Genomic DNA, 18,836 nt, shown 5'->3' with positions numbered 1-18,836 from the left:
TCACAATTCCCAGTTATCAGTTTCGCCTTCTTTGACTCTGTCCGGCTCATAATTGTGTAACTCCATTCTGCTCAAATGCGTCACAATCTAAAGTAAACACAGGAAAAGTAAAGAGCGGCAACAATAACACAGGTTGGTTTTTTTCTGTTAAATAGTGAAGCAATATACCCTCACTGACCTCTGACCTTTGACCTCACAGGTCTGATGCGAACTGATGCCTTTAACTGTGCCCGCTGGAAACTGTGACAAAGAATTCATTTGCCATTTGCGTATATTGTTATTCTGTGTTCTGTTATCCTATAGTCTATCATAATGCTTTAATGTAAACACAGCACATGTAACCTTGGCTCTACATACTATCCCGGGTCTGTTTGTGGTAGCATTGGTTATATTTATGTCATCTGTGCAAATGTACTTAAAGCTAAATGTCACTTCATCATTAATTGATTTGAATCTTTCATTTGTTTATGTAGTTTGGTTATACTTACCATTGTGTGTTCCTTTGAGCAGGTCCTATGTGTAAAACAGGTATGTGGGAAGGGCCGCCCCAGTACTTCCTGATTTTATAGGATATGATGTCACTGATCATGTCAATTGGGTGTAACCAAATGAAGGGGTGTTTATTTTGTGTAAAATTGTTTATTTCATTTAAAATAACTCATGAGTCAGATTAGGTGAAGAGTGACTTTTCAAACTGATCAGTTGGGTGAATGAGTTTGTTAAGTGGAAAAATGATTTTATTCCTGTTTCTTTGTCTAGACTGTGTTATTTAGTCTACCCTGTTTTCCCAATGGTAGAGGTTAATGAGATCCAGGTGTGCGTGGAATTTATATAAAGCAGGTGAGATTTTGACTCACAGCTTCGGATGTTTTTGTGAGATAATTGCTGAAAGGCGACGCCAGAAAATAAAGGACACTTAAAAGAAAGTTGAACTGTCTGCAGATGCTGTCTTACTATCACCTTTCATGCTGCTTATGTTATGCTACTTCACAGAAACATAAACATAAGATGAGAAAATATCTGCAAATGTGGAAGAAAAAACATTTAAAAGGATTCAGTTTGTGTGATTGAACAAACAGAGCTTCATTTCCATGATAAAAAAGCTTTTATGGATTAAACATATGGAATCACAGGTTTACAGTTGTGATCAAAAGCTTACAAATTTAACAACTATGTCTTTCTCTACATTTTACAATCAGCCAGCGATATACTCTCCACTGTATAAAAAAGAAAGAAAAATAATACAAAACAGTCTATGTACAAGGCAAGCATGGTTTTTGGCTTTAATTCAAATCAAATCCATTTTATTTGTATAGTGCCAAATCCAAACTGTCACCTCAAGGCGCTGATAAAACTCTGTTAAAGTGAGTTCGTTTGGATGAGAACATTCTGTGTGTGGGAAACACTGATCACCCTTAAAGCAGGGCTCTAGACTAACTTTTTGACATGGGCGCACCGGTACGCCTAACTTTAAAAATTTAGGCGTACCGGCACAAAAGTTAGGCGCACTCAAATTTTTCAACCGCATCGCTTAACACCGCAGTTTTACATGTGCACTTTCTTTGGGGGGGGGAAGTCCATACAGACAATATTCATTTCTAAATTATTAACTAACAAACTTGTGCTTAAAGTGCTTTGTCAATATTGTAGAAAATGTTAAAAACTTAATCATCATCTTGGCCTCCTCTGACGACCTGTTTGCTGCTGTCTGCTGCTGAAAGGCCGTGGGGAGAGGGGACACTTGGGCAGTGCATTTATCGCAGCATATAATGTGTTTCCTGGATACACTGCTGCTTTTTCAGCATTCAAAGATTGATGGCACCGTGTCAGAGCACTGGCTATGAATTTCAGACAGATCAGGCCTTAACTTAACAAAAAAGTTATCAATAGTTCTTTTCATCTTTTCTTATTACCCACAGCTACAGTACATCCACTTCTCTCAGGCCTAGGCTGCTCACTAGGGCTGAGTATCATCACTGATTTCTATAATCCATTCAATTCCGGTTCTCAAAGTCCTGATTTGATTCAATTTAGCCTCAGACAGTCAGAAATATTATAATTCTGATCATTTATCAGTACTGATACACATGAGACTTCATCAGAATTGTGAAAATCACAGCAGATGCCTTTGTGTGAAAGTAACTGAGAATAAAACACAGGAAAACATGAAGGAGATTTTCCTGGTCTGGCTTTTTATAGCAGATAACCTTAAAAATATTCTGCAATTTTGCATAATTTTAAGAAATTTAAATTTCTTCAGTATTGAACAGCAGAAATTAGGCTTTCTTGTCCGAGGTCATTGAAGTGAAAAAAGAAAAAGCGCTGTAAACAACGCTAGACTGGTGGGTAATAAGCGAATGAATAATGCAGAAAACAGATTTGAGACGGGAAACTGTTCCTGAAGTACAGAGAGAGAGAGAGCTGTGCAGGAAGTGTGATTTTTATCGTGGTGGAAGCAAAACAGCAAAAGTCAGAGGGAATTCATGACGACATTGATCAAATGTGAAGCGCAGTTTGCTGCTTCTTTTGCTGCAGGCTCGGTGAATTTTGGTTGGAGAGAGGCAAAACCTGCAGCTCAGAATCAGCGCAAAAAGACGTAAACACAGCGCGGACCCGAAGAATCGCTAAGCTCCGACAGCGTGTCCGTGTTCAGGCCGTCGGGTGAGAAAGCCGAGAAAGACGAAGCTGATTCTGATGTGTTGGGTCCGCTCCGTGTTTAGGTCTTTGTGTGGAATCCGTTAATGAATTGATATCGCTTTATTCAAGCTACTCACCTCTCTCTTCCACCTGCACTTTCAACTGGACCACGGCCAATCAGAGAGGTCCCGCCCCTGACTATCTCTGATTGGTTTAGTCCACGATAGGGGCATAATGTGTGTCTGTTGTTGACCACACGGAGAGTTACAGAGATTTTTTTTTTGTTACCGGAACAGTTGGTCGCACCTGTGCGACCAAATATTTATTTTTAGTCGCACCACTGAAAAATTTGGTCGCATTTGCGACCAAATTGGTCGCACTCTAGAGCCCTGCCTTAAAGTGAAGTATCTGTATTCTAATTTTATCTCAAATTGAATGCTATCACGTTCATTCCCTGCTGATGTGATAAGGGAAAGTAAATGGAGTTACTGAAAAAACAATACATTTAACAGGTGTGGTAGGCCTTATTAAATTACATGTAAAACAGCAATGATCCATGATAGACTTTCAGGAAAAAACTGAACTTCAAGAGGATCATAGTGAAATTACTGACGATAACGTGCTGTTCAGACAGCCGTTTTTGTTGAGCCCTGAATTTGGTACCAACTTAAACACACATTGTTATCAAATGCATTCAAAACATGAAAAAATGAAGAGTGACAAGAGCTACAGTTACCCAGGAAACACCAATGATATCTTGCCAGTCAAAACAGAGGGGTGTACTGCAAAGTGAAATTACAGTAATAGATCAGAAGGCTGCAGTATGTTGAGCTTAAAGTCTGGAGGTGAAGGTGGATCTCTGTTTACGTGGCTACATCACTGTGGTAACTTACCCTGCTCCTAACACTAATAATAACCCCTTCTTAGTACCTGATTGAACCTCCTGTGCTTTCTTTTAAGGTTTAGGATCATATTAACATGATAGCATCACATAGTCACTCCAGTTTTGTGGGCTTCACATCCACTACCAATTTCCTGTTCCACTACATCCCAAAGGTTCTCTACTGGATTGATATCTGGTGACTGTGGAGCCGATTTAAGTGCAGTGACCTCATTGTCATGTTCAAGAATCCAGGTTGAGATTATCCTGCTGGAAGCAGCGATCAGAAAATGGGTACACCGTGGTCACGAAGGGATGTGCTCACCAGCCTGAACCGATCTAAGAAAGGATGGATCCATCCTTTCATATTTATACCAAATTTTGTCCCTACCATCCAAACGTGGCAGCAGAAATCGAGATTCATCAGATCAGGCAACATTTTTCCAATCTTCTGTTGTCCACGTTTGGTGAACCCGTGTGAAATATAGCCTCAGTGTCCTGCTCTTAGCTGACAGGAGAGCCATCGGGTATGGTCTTCTTCTGCTGCAGTAGCCCATCTGCACCAAAAACAGACAGATGTTGACATTGTTTCCACATACAGTAGTGGTCTCTGCTTCCCATGTCAATAATCAGCTCAGTGTCTGAATCAGTTAGCTCAGTGGGGCTTCAAAGTGAGAGGTCGGGGATTTGAGCTGCCGTTATTTGGTTTTATTTTTTATTTTTTCAGCTTTGTTTTCGTTAAAAAAAAAACATAAATAGATTTTTAAACAAAAACTTTCCCTTGCATATTTCCTGAATCTTTTCTTGGACAGTGAGTCTTAACTTACAATATTAATGAGCTGAACAGCCTGTGAGATGACCGAACTGAAAAGCAGGAATAAATATGCTTACCTATAAGCATATTTGCAACATAATTTTCAACATCTACTACGTCACAGTAGCAACCAACAGAGCTGAAAAACTGCACCAAAAACTGCAGTTCCTCTACTGGCCACGTGAGGCTGGCTCCACATCCCCATAGCCTGCCATGCTAAAATGCCCAACTTCACGGCACATATAAGCATGTTTACAGCCTGATATGAACAACACGTTTGGTCTCTATAATTAATTTCTTCCTTCATATCAACTGTACAACTGTAGATAACTCAGCCATATAAATATAGGTACGGCTTTTTTATTATGAGGTGGATTCTTTTTTTACTTAGCACTAATCAGCAGGTATGGATGAACCTTATTAACCAAACATACTCTGCATATCAGTTAAAAAAAGAAAAGCTTATATGAAAGGAAGAACTAGATCAGCCCTACAAAACTAAACATAAAATATGAATATTTCTGTATACATCTACCTTCAGGTATATAAACTGTATGGTTACTTTCTCCAATATGGATTTAGCATTTTTATGTAAGTCTTAATTTGTGCATTAACTATTTGAAAACTATTTTTTCAAGTCAGTTAGTCATTCTTTGGATGTGGAGAATAATTATAAAAATGAATTTGTTGTTCTGGAAACATTATAGGAGGCACTGTTTCATCCGTTATGTGTTTAAAAATGTTAAAGATCATTGTGAAATCTCACGCCGATGTGGAAAAAAAAAATATATATCTCCGGGAGGTTTGACGGTCCAAAACGAAGTCTTTCACCTCAAAAACGTTTGCAAGCCACAAGTTCAGTCCCTGCAGCATCAGGCGATATGTCTATAAAAGCGAGGTTAAGTATAATTCCTCCACACTGACCGAACATGAGCGCCCGTTCTCAAAGTCTTTAACAAAACAGGCTGTTTGTGTCGCAGATCACAGCCCGGTGATCTCAGTCTGCAGGATGGATTGGGCTCGGGAGTTTCTAGAACACTGGGTCGAGCTTTCTGTACCATTTTGGTTCACGCTGTGGAGCCTGAAGTCCTGTCCCACGCAGCGCTTTACAGAAAAACACTTCCATGTCCTCCTCAGCTCACTCTGAACCTTTATGTGCAAAAAAAAGAAGAAGTAGAATTATATTAAATATATTATATATTAAAAAATCTTGTAAATTATGTTACGAAGAACACATGCATAGGCTCACCTCACTGTTGAGGAAACAGTAGAGAACCGCTACAATTAGACCCTAAAAGGAAACAAATACCACCATAACAGATCAGTGCCAACGTGTCAGAAACAAGGCTATATTAATACTAAAGGATGCTGCCTTTAAGGGTCACCACCTATCCCGAGCATCCTCATCTGTCACACCAACCCACTGCATGTCCTCATTCACTACACTCATCAATCTCCTGCATTGTCTTCCTCTTTTCTTTCTACCTTTATTAGAGGCAGTGAGAGAGAAAGGAAGGCAGAAGTGTGGAGGCAACTTTAAATGACTGGTTTGTTGGGACAGCACAAGAAATGAGCACATCAGAGTGACAGCTCAGGCTGAGTCTTTGGGGACAAAGTTAGAGAGGCAAGGCTGAGGTGAGATGGTGGATATGTTGGACAGAAGCTGCCCGGCAGGAGGAAAAGAGGAAGACCGCAGAGAAGAGTCAAGGATGTGGGGAAAGAATGGAGACTGTGTGCAGACACAGAGCCGGACATTAAACTAGGACACAGTCAATGAGCTAAAAAAAGAACATGCAATGTTTATTTTTCTTACTACAGCTCCCAATCATACATGACTATCTTGTAAGGGTCAAAATTCTTGATGTGGTTCTCTCCTTTGCTGGGTCCTAACTTGATGACATTTTTATCTTCCACTACAGTCATTTTCCTACCAGAGCAAAAAAGGCAAATCATTTTATTTAGGAATTTTATGTTTTTAAATGTCTTATAGTACCTGGAATGATCCGAGGCCGAGATCGAAGAAGATCTTCACTTGCTTCACGTTTTCATTTTCCGGTTCCATCAGGTAGAAAAACACCACGTAATACACCCCAAACAGAGGGATCAGCAGGAGTGTGGACTTAGCCAGGCGCCTGATAAACACACATAATACTCACTCAATGCACACAATACATTTAGACTAAAACTTATCTGCGAGACCATCAGTGGGAAATCTCTTTCTTTCACTTTTTCTCAACAGTGCAGAAAAATTGTTTATTCTGGATATTAAAAAGGAGAGTTACAATGAGGAAGGAATGGCTATTATTTGTTTGGTAAAGAAAGAATAATCAAAATCATTTGTTTCCAGATTGAGAAGCAGAAACAGGCAGGAAGATTGATTCTAAGATGTCCAAGTTTAAACACAGTTAGCTGATAATGTGATAATGGTTCCTGTCTAATGTGTCGAGGAGATTTGATATGACTGCTGCTTTCGTCACCACATTATCAGGAAGCCCTCTTAAATGCATATGAATCTAATCAGCGAGAGCTCGGAGGTAAAAATATGACTCCTCAGTTCCTTGACGTACTTGTATTGGCATTGATCGTTTCCGCCCACATCACAGCTGCGCAGTTTCTGCACCAGGATGCGGATGATGCTGATGAACAGGATGAAATTGATCTTGTAGAGAAACACGGCAGAAAGAAAGAGGAGTCATATTAGCGAAAAGTGTAGAAAGGTTAGAAACTAATTTCTATGAAATTTGTCTGTCCAGGAGCAAAGAGTCCAAAAACTGACTGTACAGTTGTGTTTCCGAACTCCATCCATCCATCTTCTCACATTTACCCAGGCTGTCTGGATAAGTTTGCCTAGGCAGAGAAACGCAGACCTTCCTCCACCCAGCTACCTCCTCCAGCTCATCTTGAGGAACACCAAAGCATTTCAAGGCCAACTGGGAGCCATAATCTCCCCTGCATGTCCTGGGTCTACTTCAGGGCCTCCTCACTCAGGTCATAATCTTAGATATCCCCACGCCACCTCCATTGAATGTGGAGGAGTAGCAGCTCTAATCTGTCCCTCTAAATAACTGAATTCCTCACCCTGTCACTTTAGGTCACCACAGCTGAAGGCAGGGATGTAGAACGACCAGTAAATTGACAGCTTCGCTTTTACGCTCAGCTCTCTCTTTACCACAACGGACCAGTATAGTGTTCACATCACTGCAGACATGGCCCGAGTCCATCTGTCAGTCTTCTGCTCCCCTCACAGAGCCAAGTGACGAGATACTCGTCCACTGTAAAGCTCAACAACCCTTCATACAGTCCACTCCACACTTGGTGGTTTTTTGCTGGGGACCTGAGTAAGTGAAATGTGATGTACTTGCATTTACAGAGTGCTTTACTAACCACTCAAAGCTCTTTAGAGTGCAAACTTTAAGGACTTTATGTATCTCACGTCCATGGCCATTTTAGCATCAGCACTTTAACCTTTGATGTCTTTGAACTACGAGAGGAAGCCCCAGCACCAAACACGGGCACAGGAAGAACATCTAAACACTACACACAAAGGCCTTAGCTGGGTTTCAATTCATTTTGAAGAGCAGTTCCCATATGTTGATAAAAATCAGCTGCCTTCTTCACTATGAGTGTAAGTGGAGGGGCTCACACCCACATACATGTGTTTATGTGACATATATGATGATGATACTTAAAAAATACTTTTTCAAGAATAAGAAACCAGCCAACCAGGTTACAAAAACTGAGAGGTGCCGAAATGAAAACAAGTGCAGCTAATAGCTGTGCTTAGCTGGATCATTAGCCACAGTGGGACCAAAGGCCAGCAAGGGAGGCATGTTCAAATAATGCTGCATTATAAAAACTCTAACTTCGACCATATAACCAAATCTGAATCCTCAAACAAGCTTTTGACATGTTGCAAATATTTTTACAAAACATCACTCAGAGGTGTATTTTTTGTATATGCATTCCCCTAATTTTAAGTGTATTTTCTCTGGTTTTCTGTGTTAAGTGACTTCCATCACTCAGTCATACTGTTTGAACAAGCAGTTCACGAGAAAGCTACGCTCCAAAACCTGCCCAGTCATGTACCAACATACACAAGCACACATTCAGAGACCATGTCCTTACAGATGAATGCGTTTTCAGAACAATAACTTTACAACTGCTTGCATTTCATATATTTAGAAGACATCTATAAATCGTAGTTATAGCCAAATATAAATGGAAGATTGATGGCACAAAGCATATATTAGAGCACACATTATTGCAAAATGCTCAACAATCGAATCGTACAACGTCAGTTACATAGAGCTTCGCAAAAACAAGCAGTAAGCAGTTCGCTCACAACGGATCAAGCAGAGCTTCACTGTTGCAACAAGTAAAAATAGTAAAAATAGAAAAGTTCAGCATGACAGCTCTGATGGATTATCTGCTGGTTCGCATGTTTTGAAATCGACTGCTGACTGATTGAATTTTATCTAAAACTTATCTGTTTGCAGATGTTTTCTCCTGTATGTCTGTATCAGAGGATATAATTGTGTCTGGGATTTCCAGTGTAAATAAAGAGATCCACCATCTGAGGCCAAGTCTCACAGAAAATCCAAAAATAGCGATAAAATATGTCACACTGTAATTTTTTAGTATGCTGCGTATGGAAATGAATGTTGCTGGAGTAACTTTGCAACTCTGAAACTAACGGATTTCAATGGGAAGGATGATTTATGCCTGCACTGCTTGTTTGTTTTAGATCACTCTGGCTGTGACACTTTTGACATAATCAGAATTTTTTATCCCAATCTGTGATCTTTTGCTAAACCTCATCAACTAGTTTTGATCCTTAAACATTTCTCCTGGAAACCCAACAATAAACAGTATGTTAAAAAGAAACATTATCTGTGAGTACTTTAGCAAACTCTATTACCAAAATAAAAACTACAGTACAAAGTGCTCTGGTTCAGTCCGAGAGTTAAAGTATAACCATCTATGTGTGTTAAAGCTTCAAAATTAAAAGGACTCATTGTGCAGATTGACTCTGGTATGGTTTATAAAGATGTGAATGCTATAGTCATTCGTTATTTGTATATAACATCTTCCCTAGAAAAGTACTGAGTATTGCTGCTGACCAAAAACAGATCAGCAGCAATACTTTTGTAGTTTTTAAATGATGCTGAGTTTGTACCAAGTGAGTGAAGCTAACATTCTTGCCATCATTAGACCACCAGCAACAGCCTGAACCTTTGATAAAAAGCAGGATCCATGTTTTCATGTCATTAATGCCAAATCCTGCCATCTGAATGTTGCATGGCATGTTTCCATTTAGCATCAGTTGAACAGGAGCACTTAAACGATGTGTCCAGTAAGTGTGTGACTCTAAAAACCAATGTGTGGCTGTGCAGGCTCTGTAATAGTGCATCATTTTTAATATGGTGAATATTTATTTGTAAAATAAAAATAATGATCCAATGTTTTATATTTTAGTAGAAGAAAGCAAAATAAAATGAGAAAATGAAAACAAGGACAAAGCAGGTGAAAATGAAAATGGATTTCAGTTCAAATTGCAGATTAATGACTAAAAACAACAACAACAACAAAAAACAGACGAAACAGACTTGACCTATTAATTTAGACTGTGTTATACCCACTGGTGGGGCATAATGGGCTGTGTGTACAATCATCCTGACCACAGATCCACTCACTTTTACTCAGGTCAATTCTTTATACTGTTTATAACTAATAAGGATTGTGTCCAGGATGCCGAAAAAACATTTAAGAAGTGCTTTTTTAATTCATGAAAAAACTCTGTCTGATGTATGCAAGGTTATCCTGGGACAAAACTCACAATGATAGATGCCATGATGGGCCAGTTGATCACTCTGTTTGGTATGGGGGTGTTGTTCATCTCCCAACACCTGGAAGTGAGTAAATAAGTCAGTGAGATTTGTAATATTTCCTGACCTAGAGATGGTTAAATGAAATCAAAGATGCATTATTGTTGATATAAGCTTCAACCAATGCAACTGCATGCATGTGGTGGAAATTAAGGATAAGCATAATGTGCCGCCTGCAAGTTTGTAACGTTTGATTTTTGCACTGACCTTGACACAGTTTGTGAAAACAATGTTTAAACACTTGCAGACTCACCCCATGTCCTCCATGTATATCCTACAAATGATCCATGCCACGATGAACACAAGAGGGATTCCTGAGAACCAGAGAGTAGAGAGGAAGGTAGATATGGAGGAGAAGAGGATCTGTTTAGGTTCTCTATCTGGCAGGCACAGAACATCCTCGCAAAGTGCCACAAAGGAAATATGACGTCTACACACACACATTAAACATCTGGGGCTGAACGGTGATGCATTGGGGAGGAACTGTTGGTAAAGTGGAGATGGATAGTGGAAGGAAGGTGTCAGAAGGCAGCAGCTGAGACAGAATGGAAGAGAGCGAACGCAGAGGCCAGGAGAGTGTTTACTGCCCGGACTTTCCCTGAATACACCAGCTCACTTCAGCAGCGTGACGCACTGTCTGCTGGTTGTCTGAGTGCTGGCACTGTGTTTTGCAGAGGCTCACACTAAAGGGGTGCTACAACAGGGCTGTCTATGAAATTTCTAAATTTATCAATATAATTGATTTTTTTAAACTGCAGGGTTAATAGCACGCTAACTGCAACCAGGGAACATTGAATGAATTGTTATTTTCATAAACTTTTCTGGTCTTCCTGACCTCTCGCAGCCTCATTCGTACGGAGCTTAATTCTCTGCAGGGATTTTCTTAAGGGCTCGATCTGCTTTGCATCAACACCTCCTGTGATAAATTTAACCTAGCATGAATCCCAAAGAGCGCAGTGATGTATTGCTGACCTATATGTGCTGTGTGGGTAGTGGCAGACATTATGTAGCAGAGAAGTGTGTTTGCTCATTGTGAAGAGGTCATTTGTACATTGTTTAGCACTGACTTGCCAACAGCTAAGCTTGGGCAGGTCAGCTAGTCTCATTTTATGTGCACATAAAGGTTAAAAGGAACAATTAGCCCAGTTACTGTACATTAAGTAGATTGCTTAACAAAAGCCATCCGTGTCAAAAACATATTAAAGCATAAGGTTAATCTTCAACGGTTTCAGGGGTCAGTTTAGCACAGGATTAATTCAACCGAGTGGTAATGATGGAACAAATTTCACAACTCAATTCGTCTCTAGAGAGAGAGACTGCGCTTTGTTTGGAAATAGTTCAGATTTTGGCCAGCAGATGGTAAATGTGAAAAAAAATGTTGGGACAAAATATTATGAGCAAGTCCAACCTCACCCTGACTGAAACACTGCGGGAGGACGTTAAGAGAGCTGTGTATAAACAAATGCCTGCAAATCTCAATGAACCGAGGTAATATTTTAAAGAAGAGTGCCAGAATTTCTCCACAGCAATGTAAGAGACTGATAAAGCCATTCAAAAAGGTATTACTTCAAGCTATTGCTGATAAAGAAGGTTTTAAAAGTCACTAAATCATGGATGTAATTAGTTTTTCACTGGATTGCATAGTATGTGAAACTTTGTAAGAAAGAGAAAGTTCCAAGTAGCTCAGCTCCCTGATGGTTCGACCACTTTGTTAGCTGAGTGATGTTAATGGACTGTTTCTACTTCACTGCACTCATGTCAGATAACTCTAAACTTTCTCTGTGCAGAAACCAAACTAAGTCCACAATACAAGTGCTCTAAACTTTCACCAGGAGTCTGAGGTTTCCATTATTATTCGTTTTTTTTAATCATCTTTAGACTGTCTTACATTGTCTTTGGTTTCTATTCAGTTTTAATAAAGTGTTTTTAATGCATGATCGTCAGATGTTTCAGTGGGTTTTAAGACATTAACTTGGTGATAGGAACATTATCAGTGGTTACACATAAGACCAGGCCAATAAGACTGTAAAGACAACATAAAGTTACGGTGCTCTCATTGTGGTTCAACCTACCCCAGCCGATGAGCATGTAGATGGAGAGGCGGAAGGAGTAGGTGGGGAAGACGAGCAGCAGCGTGTGAAGGTAAAGACCTTCAACCAGCAGCCAGAAGAAGTTAGCTAAGATGAAGTACTGGAAGAAGATCAGGCTGGCCTTACAGCCCACCTACACACACGCACACGCACACACACACACACACACACACACACACACACACACACACACACACACACACACACACACACACACAGCAACATGCTTTGTTACATCCATTCTATAGTTTGCATAGTAACGTTCTGTATGTAATATTATAATTTGACCACAAAGAAATACATTTTCACAAAGAATTAGAAGAATCACCAACTTCATTGTGAACCTTGATGACTGGCATTAGGGTGACTGTTTTTACACTGTGAAAAGATTTCTCAAATGTTTTGTGTAAATGTGCAGTTGAGCCAGTGTATTAAAAAAATCTGCGCTTGTTTCCAATGAATTTACTAATTTACTTTTCTCAGAACTGAAAGACATTTGTTTTTAACCGCTCCATGAACGGTGATCCACATGGTAGAACATTCAAAGCTGGAGAACTATTGCTCAAGACCACTTTATAAATTACAAGTCTGGCTTTTTGGAAGAAGAAATGAGTGATGTCTTTTGCACAGGACTGTATATCCAACCCATGACTCCTGGATTAACGGTGCTAGAAATGCAAATTTGAAAACTCTCTTCAGCATGTGTGGACATGTTGGAAAAAATGCAGATATAGAGGTAAACTTTGCAAGCCACTCACAGTTTTCTAAACTAAAGCTGCTTCTTTATGTGAATGGTTTCCAATGCTTCACTCTGAGGTCATTTATAGCCATCTGCCTAAGGACCCTCAGTGCCGTGCAAAACATTTAGATAGATTAGATTCTTATCCATCACACACACACAAAAACAACATCAGGAAGGCGTCTAACTGGTTCCAAATTCATGCTTCTGCATGACAAAGAGTCCAAACATTTAGCCAGAGTCATAAAAAACCAAACATTCAGTTCAGCTACAAGAGTCCTGCAACAGATGGCCTCATAAAGTGCTCATCTCCAAGATGCTTGGAAGAGCCCAGAAAGTTTTTTAAAGGTGAACGTTGGTATCACCAATACAGACACCTCCTGTTTCTACTTTAATTAAGGTTCATCTAAAGGTTTTTGTACATATAGTAAATGTGTTTAACGGTGAAGTAAAAAATGTGTGTGTGTTTTCATGCGTGAAAGGCTACCAGCGAGGGCTGTTGGCTGCAGTCTGTGGTTTCACCATACGAGAAGAGCAGGGTGTCTTTGACGAGCACTGCGACGGCGCGCAGGATGAACGACACGAACAAGTTCAGATGGATGTAGTTCCTCATGCAGTGGAGTCTCCTGTAAACACGCACACACACGCAAACATAGAGAAGTGTGTTTACAGAGTGTCTGGGTGTGAATTGACTGAAGGATGCGGTATCTAAACATGTTGATAGCGGCCGAGTGAGCAGCTGGAGTCCATCCAGACTGAGCTTCGCACATCTCTACAAACTGTTATCATGCTCCGTATGTTCGGAAGTGTTAAGAGTATATAAATAAAAATGTGTTATATAACCCGATTCTGAATACATCATTTGTTCAAATTATCTTGACTTTTCAGGATATTTGCACAACAAGACTGATAACTTTGCCTTCAGCGCTGGACCCTGCCTGACTTTACACCTCACGTTTTTTTCAGGATTTCCGCACTTTAGAAGAACAAAAATGATTCATTCAACATATGTGAGAAGACTGAAGAGGTCAGAGCCATGACCCCAAACTCTGATTGCAGTCTGCTGGTGTAGTAAATGTGAGTTTTCTAAAGAAACGTGCTCTCCAAACCCTGTATTTGTTTTCTTTAAAAAGATGACCTGAGGGGCTGCACGAGGGCCCAGCATGAGACTACGAATCGTGCAAAGTCACTCTGGCAGCGTCTAAGAATAGAAATCTGGAGCTATAATGTAAAACTGAAGACAAAATCATCTGTTTCTGATTTCTTCACATACCAACTTTCAGTGTTTCAGGGAATTTAAATTGAGATGTTAGATTAGTCATTATCATTAACTTTACAAACCTATTTCAAAATTACATAAGGGAAGTTTCATGGGTTTTTTTTTTTACATTCGTCACCATATTTTTATGTTTAAAAAGAGAAAGACAGTTTCTGCAGACTTTTCAGGGTTATTGTATTAATAGAAAAAGTGTGAGGCACCTTTGTTTGTCCTTCATAAGAAGCCTCATTTACATATAAGAGATGTTTATTTTAGGTTGTTCCACCATCACCCCTGTGGATGTTTCCAGCAGTGTCCTTGTTAAGCTCAAAAGCATCGCCCTTGTCTTTGTTACTTTTACTTTGTCTTTTAGGTAAGTAAGAAAATTTGAATCCGTCCATGTGCACACAACATTATAAATCATGACATCCAAAGGCAACAATTTGTAGAAGTTTTAGCTTCTAGTTATAGTTAGTTATAGTTAAAGCTGGGTCGGGTGACCATGAATTATCTCTTAGTTATGCTGCCACAGGCTCAGGCAGCTGTGGGACTTTCCACGAAGCAGCGACAACTTCTCCTGTCTCCACTCTTCCACAGCATGTCCTTAGATGCCACCACTGCGTTTGTGTTCTCTGTCCTCTCTGTGCCTCTCCAACCTGTTCGCTTGTTTCAGCAAGTCTGCCTAACACACGCTTTCTTCCTGAGGCGAAGAATAAAAGCCCCTCTAATGCACCCTTTGACCGCCAAGAGAAGCATCCAATACTATCAGTTGCTTCTTAGTTTTAGCTTTTTTTTCCTACTTCCATTTTGCTTCATTCAGCTTTAGTTGTGTTTTGTGTGCTTTTGCAGCATTTTTTAATTTGCTGGTGTCCATTTGACCTCTCAGGGCGACTTTACGAAGAGGTAAAAATACTATTGTGCAGGGTTACTGTGATGGAACATGTTATGCCCTGAGTAAATGCCTTGATGAAGTTAATGGCACCATCAGGACAAGCAAGGCAATCAATGCTTGTCCAGTGAAATCTAAAAATAGACATTGATTAAAATCAAATTGGACTAAAGTATCTTAAAGTAGGATTGATCTGCTTTAGTCTGCTTGACTGAGAGTCAAATTAATGGGTGTGTTTGTGTCCTGTCATCAGCGCCTGCAGCTGGGCAAACTGAGAGCACAGCTGCTTTTTCTGGTTGTTTGAACATGCATATTGGGGATTATGTCTCGTCTTTGATGGGTGATCAGGACACTAGACAAGTCGTCTGCGGCTCTGCTTTCAGTGTTCTAGGATCAGATAAGATCTGTACTTTAGATGGAAAAAGAACAAATATTAGCAAGTAATTATCAGAATAATCACGTGTAAAGTAAAAGAGTTGCAGTTTTTGTAGTTACAGGAGATGTTTTTTAACAGTAGCTTTTTAATAGCTGTTTTATTAAATATTTAATATTATTACATATTTATATGAGAACACTTAAACTGAGTTCATCTTAAACATCTGCAGCAGAAGCATTTTACTTTTGAATTTTGGACAATAATAAAGTTTTGTGTGTAATGAGGTGCTTTCATAGTTTTTATTTCTACTTTTACTGCATCAGACGAAACTCTACACAGCTCAATATTTGCACTTCCTGGTTGTCTGTGACTCCACAGCTTCCTTTATGCTTCTCTTTCCTCCACTTTCCCATTCATCAAACAAGTGGTGACAGCGCTGTGGTCTCTGAACATGTGCTTTTGTCCCTGTTATGGGGATTTTTTTTCTCTGACTATGTGGTCACTAATGTTCTGTCAGTGTTGTTTGTCTTTATAGTATACAGTGCCTTGAGATGACTTGTAATTCTGGTCACCATGAATTAAACTGAAACAGTGCTTCTGTGAGCTGTGGTCAGTGAGTGTTTTTACCTGAACAAACAGATGATGATGGTGCTGGTTAGCAGAGTGATGATTGACAGGCTGTGGCCCAGATTGGACAGAATCTGCACCGCCTTGTAGAAGACCAGCTGCAGACATACACAAAACAGAATTATTATTATTTTCCTGCTTATCGAATCATAAATAATGGAGCTGCTGTCACATCGATTGTGAAGCACAGCTGGGTCCCCATCCTGAGTGTAACAGTGGATCCTGTGAGCACCTCAAATGTTCATGTAGATTTTAACGACATTCTTTGCCTTAATGACTGCTGAGTAAAATTAATTAAAATAAATGTGTGTCCTATTCTTCTGCCATGAATCTATTGCTTTCTTTTCTAGGCACCTCTAAATTTAGAAGAAGTTATACAAATATGCACCTTTTACTCCTTTGGTCCACATAAAGGTACGCATAGAGGTCCAGTACACGTATGTAGGCTGTAACTGCAGGGACAGATATTGACTTTTATTGTACTTGTGATTCTGATGTTTTGAGTTTTATAGTGAATAAGTAAAGAAGAACTCTCTAGTCCCCTGTAAAATCCCAAAATAGTTCGACCGAAAAAGGATAAACGGCCACTGAGGATTTCATAACTTGCACAAGGGTATTTCCTTTTATAAATACAGTCTGATCACAGAGGAGGAAAATCGTGGTGTGAGAAATAACTGTCCAGGAAATTTTTCCCACACCACGAAGCGGTGATGATACACTGATGAAACACGGCACTCATTCTGCCCACTGCTTCTTTGTCCAGAGTGGAGATGCTCTTTCACAATAAGGGGAGGGTCCAGATAAGAATGAGGATCTGTTCCTTCTCAAAACAGTTCAAACCTCTCCTCTGACTCTGGCCAACACACACCCGCAGAGCATTAATGCTGCTCGCAATGTGTGGGTTTGTCAGTGCCTGGCGTTCGTTGCTATCTCATCATGTATAAACAACATTCTCCACCTCTGACACACCATCTGGCAATTAACCAGATATACACATTGCACATCTACATCTAGCCTATATAAAATATACTCACTGACCTCTTTAGGTTAACATCGCTTCACAATGCTGAGGGTGGACACCCTTCTCCATCCATCCATTCATCCATCCATCCATCTTCTACCACTGACAGTAGAGAAACCCAGAACTCCCTCACTCAGGCATTCCCAAGTCAGCTGAGATATATTTATATATCCAGCAGCTCCTTTCTCTCTTCCTGGAAGTGGCACCCAGGACGCATCCAAATCAGATGCCTGGACTGCCTTACAATTGTACAATTTCTCTGAACCTGTGTAAATTCTAACCTCAGCTTCCCGTTCTTAGCTGAGAGGAGTGGTACCCGATGTGCTCCTCTGCTGCTGCTTCAAGGTTCAATCTGTTGGATTAATCTGTCTTCAGAGATGCTTTTCTGCATATCTTGACTGTAACTGTTGCCGTCCGATCAGCACAAAGAAGTCGGGCCTTTCTTCTCTGACCTCTGACATGAATGCATCATCTTTGCCCAGAAAACTTTCACTCACTGGATATTTTCTCCTTTATGAGAAAAAGGTCCACAGAGATGGTTGTGTGGGAAAATCCCATTAGATCAGCAGCTTCTGAAATAGACGACCAGCCCATCTGGCACCAACATCCATGTTACAGCCAAAGTCACTTAATTCACCTTCCTTCTCCATTGTCATGCTCGGTTTGAACTTCAGCAGGTTGTCTTGATCAGGTCTACAAGCCAGTCAGTTGTAGTTTTTACCTGATGCCATTAAACAACTCCATGTCCTGTTTTGGTGTGTTGGTGTGTTTATTGAAGTACTGTGACATACACTGGGTCTACAAACCCAGTATGTAGGTAAGACAAACATAAATCACTGACAAAACATGCTAGTTATGCAGGAAATGTGGCTAACAGCACCCGGAGGACGGGGTTTCAGGCAAAACAGAGAAAATGTCTCCTCTTTAAGGTCTAAAGTCCTCACATAGATGGATTTCCTGAAGTACGGGACGTAAGTGGAAGTTGTCATTTTGAAACATTTGTATTTTTCACGATTTCCATTTTTGGAGACTTTCATGTTCTCTCTGTTCTTCTTTTTAAATTTTTTTTTATCAATTTGTCTCTTTTATCTTTGGCAATCACTCACTCTTTCCATTTCCTCTTATTTCTTATCTTTCATTTTTCTTACATACTCGCTTGTTGTTTTTCACACAACATTCACCGCCTAATGATCTATCACGTCCTCCCCCCAAATTTTTTCATTCTGTAGTCCAGAGATTTTCCATCATTCTGATAAAGTTTGTTCACTAACTTATTTGGATCATCTTGATAATCGATGGTCATTCATATTTGAACTATTGTGATAATGTACTTCAGTCTAATGACTTCTAAAATAGAGCTTAAATGTCTTTGTAATGTTCAATATTTACATTTTAGTGAAACTGTTCTGCAGGCTTTGAGGTGACGCAGATAAAATATATGAACGCGTGAGACTTTTTCCATTGTGGCGTTTCTACTTTTAGAGTTTCAGTCCCTGTCTGTCCACTGTAAATATTCGCACACAGAGACAAATATCTGAGCATACACAGACGGTCGCAGCCTGGCATCGGTGTCTCATTCCTCAGCACGATTCTCAGGCCTTCTGGCTGGGAGCTGATGAC

At 40.0% G+C, this 18,836-nt stretch overlaps 1 protein-coding gene across 3 annotated transcripts in view; it reads right to left on the bottom strand.

The window, feature by feature from the left end:
* Positions 1–1,050: 1,050 nt before the first annotated feature.
* Positions 1,051–18,836, bottom strand: part of LOC146567006 (vasoactive intestinal polypeptide receptor 2-like) — a 55,862-nt gene continuing 38,076 nt past the window's right edge. Inside the window, exons 5-14 of one of the 3 annotated variants that reach the window (XR_014893853.1) lie at positions 16,196–16,293; positions 13,533–13,671; positions 12,289–12,439; positions 10,470–10,530; positions 10,168–10,237; positions 6,899–6,990; positions 6,325–6,463; positions 5,581–5,622; positions 3,031–5,480; positions 1,051–1,414 (exon numbers count right to left, since the gene is read on the bottom strand). Coding sequence is in view for 2 of the 3 variants with exons in the window: in XM_085286575.1 (XP_085142701.1) it covers positions 5,313–5,480; positions 5,581–5,622; positions 6,325–6,463; positions 6,899–6,990; positions 10,168–10,237; positions 10,470–10,530; positions 12,289–12,439; positions 13,533–13,671; positions 16,196–16,293 (960 nt within the window). In the remaining variant the exon portion in view is untranslated. Of the gene's footprint in view, positions 5,481–5,580; positions 5,623–6,324; positions 6,464–6,898; positions 6,991–10,167; positions 10,238–10,469; positions 10,531–12,288; positions 12,440–13,532; positions 13,672–16,195; positions 16,294–18,836 lie in introns of all 3 variants that reach the window. The other 2 variants (XM_085286577.1, XM_085286575.1) reach the window with 2 other exon arrangements.

This window comes from Mchenga conophoros, linkage group LG9, assembly GCF_057382185.1.
Source record: "Mchenga conophoros isolate Kocher_MC1m ecotype Shallow Benthic linkage group LG9, M_conophoros_male_GT1.1, whole genome shotgun sequence".
NCBI lineage: Eukaryota > Metazoa > Chordata > Actinopteri > Cichliformes > Cichlidae > Mchenga > Mchenga conophoros.
The sequence above is the reverse complement of the archived record's forward strand: the minus strand, read 5'-3'. Positions and strand labels throughout refer to the sequence as shown.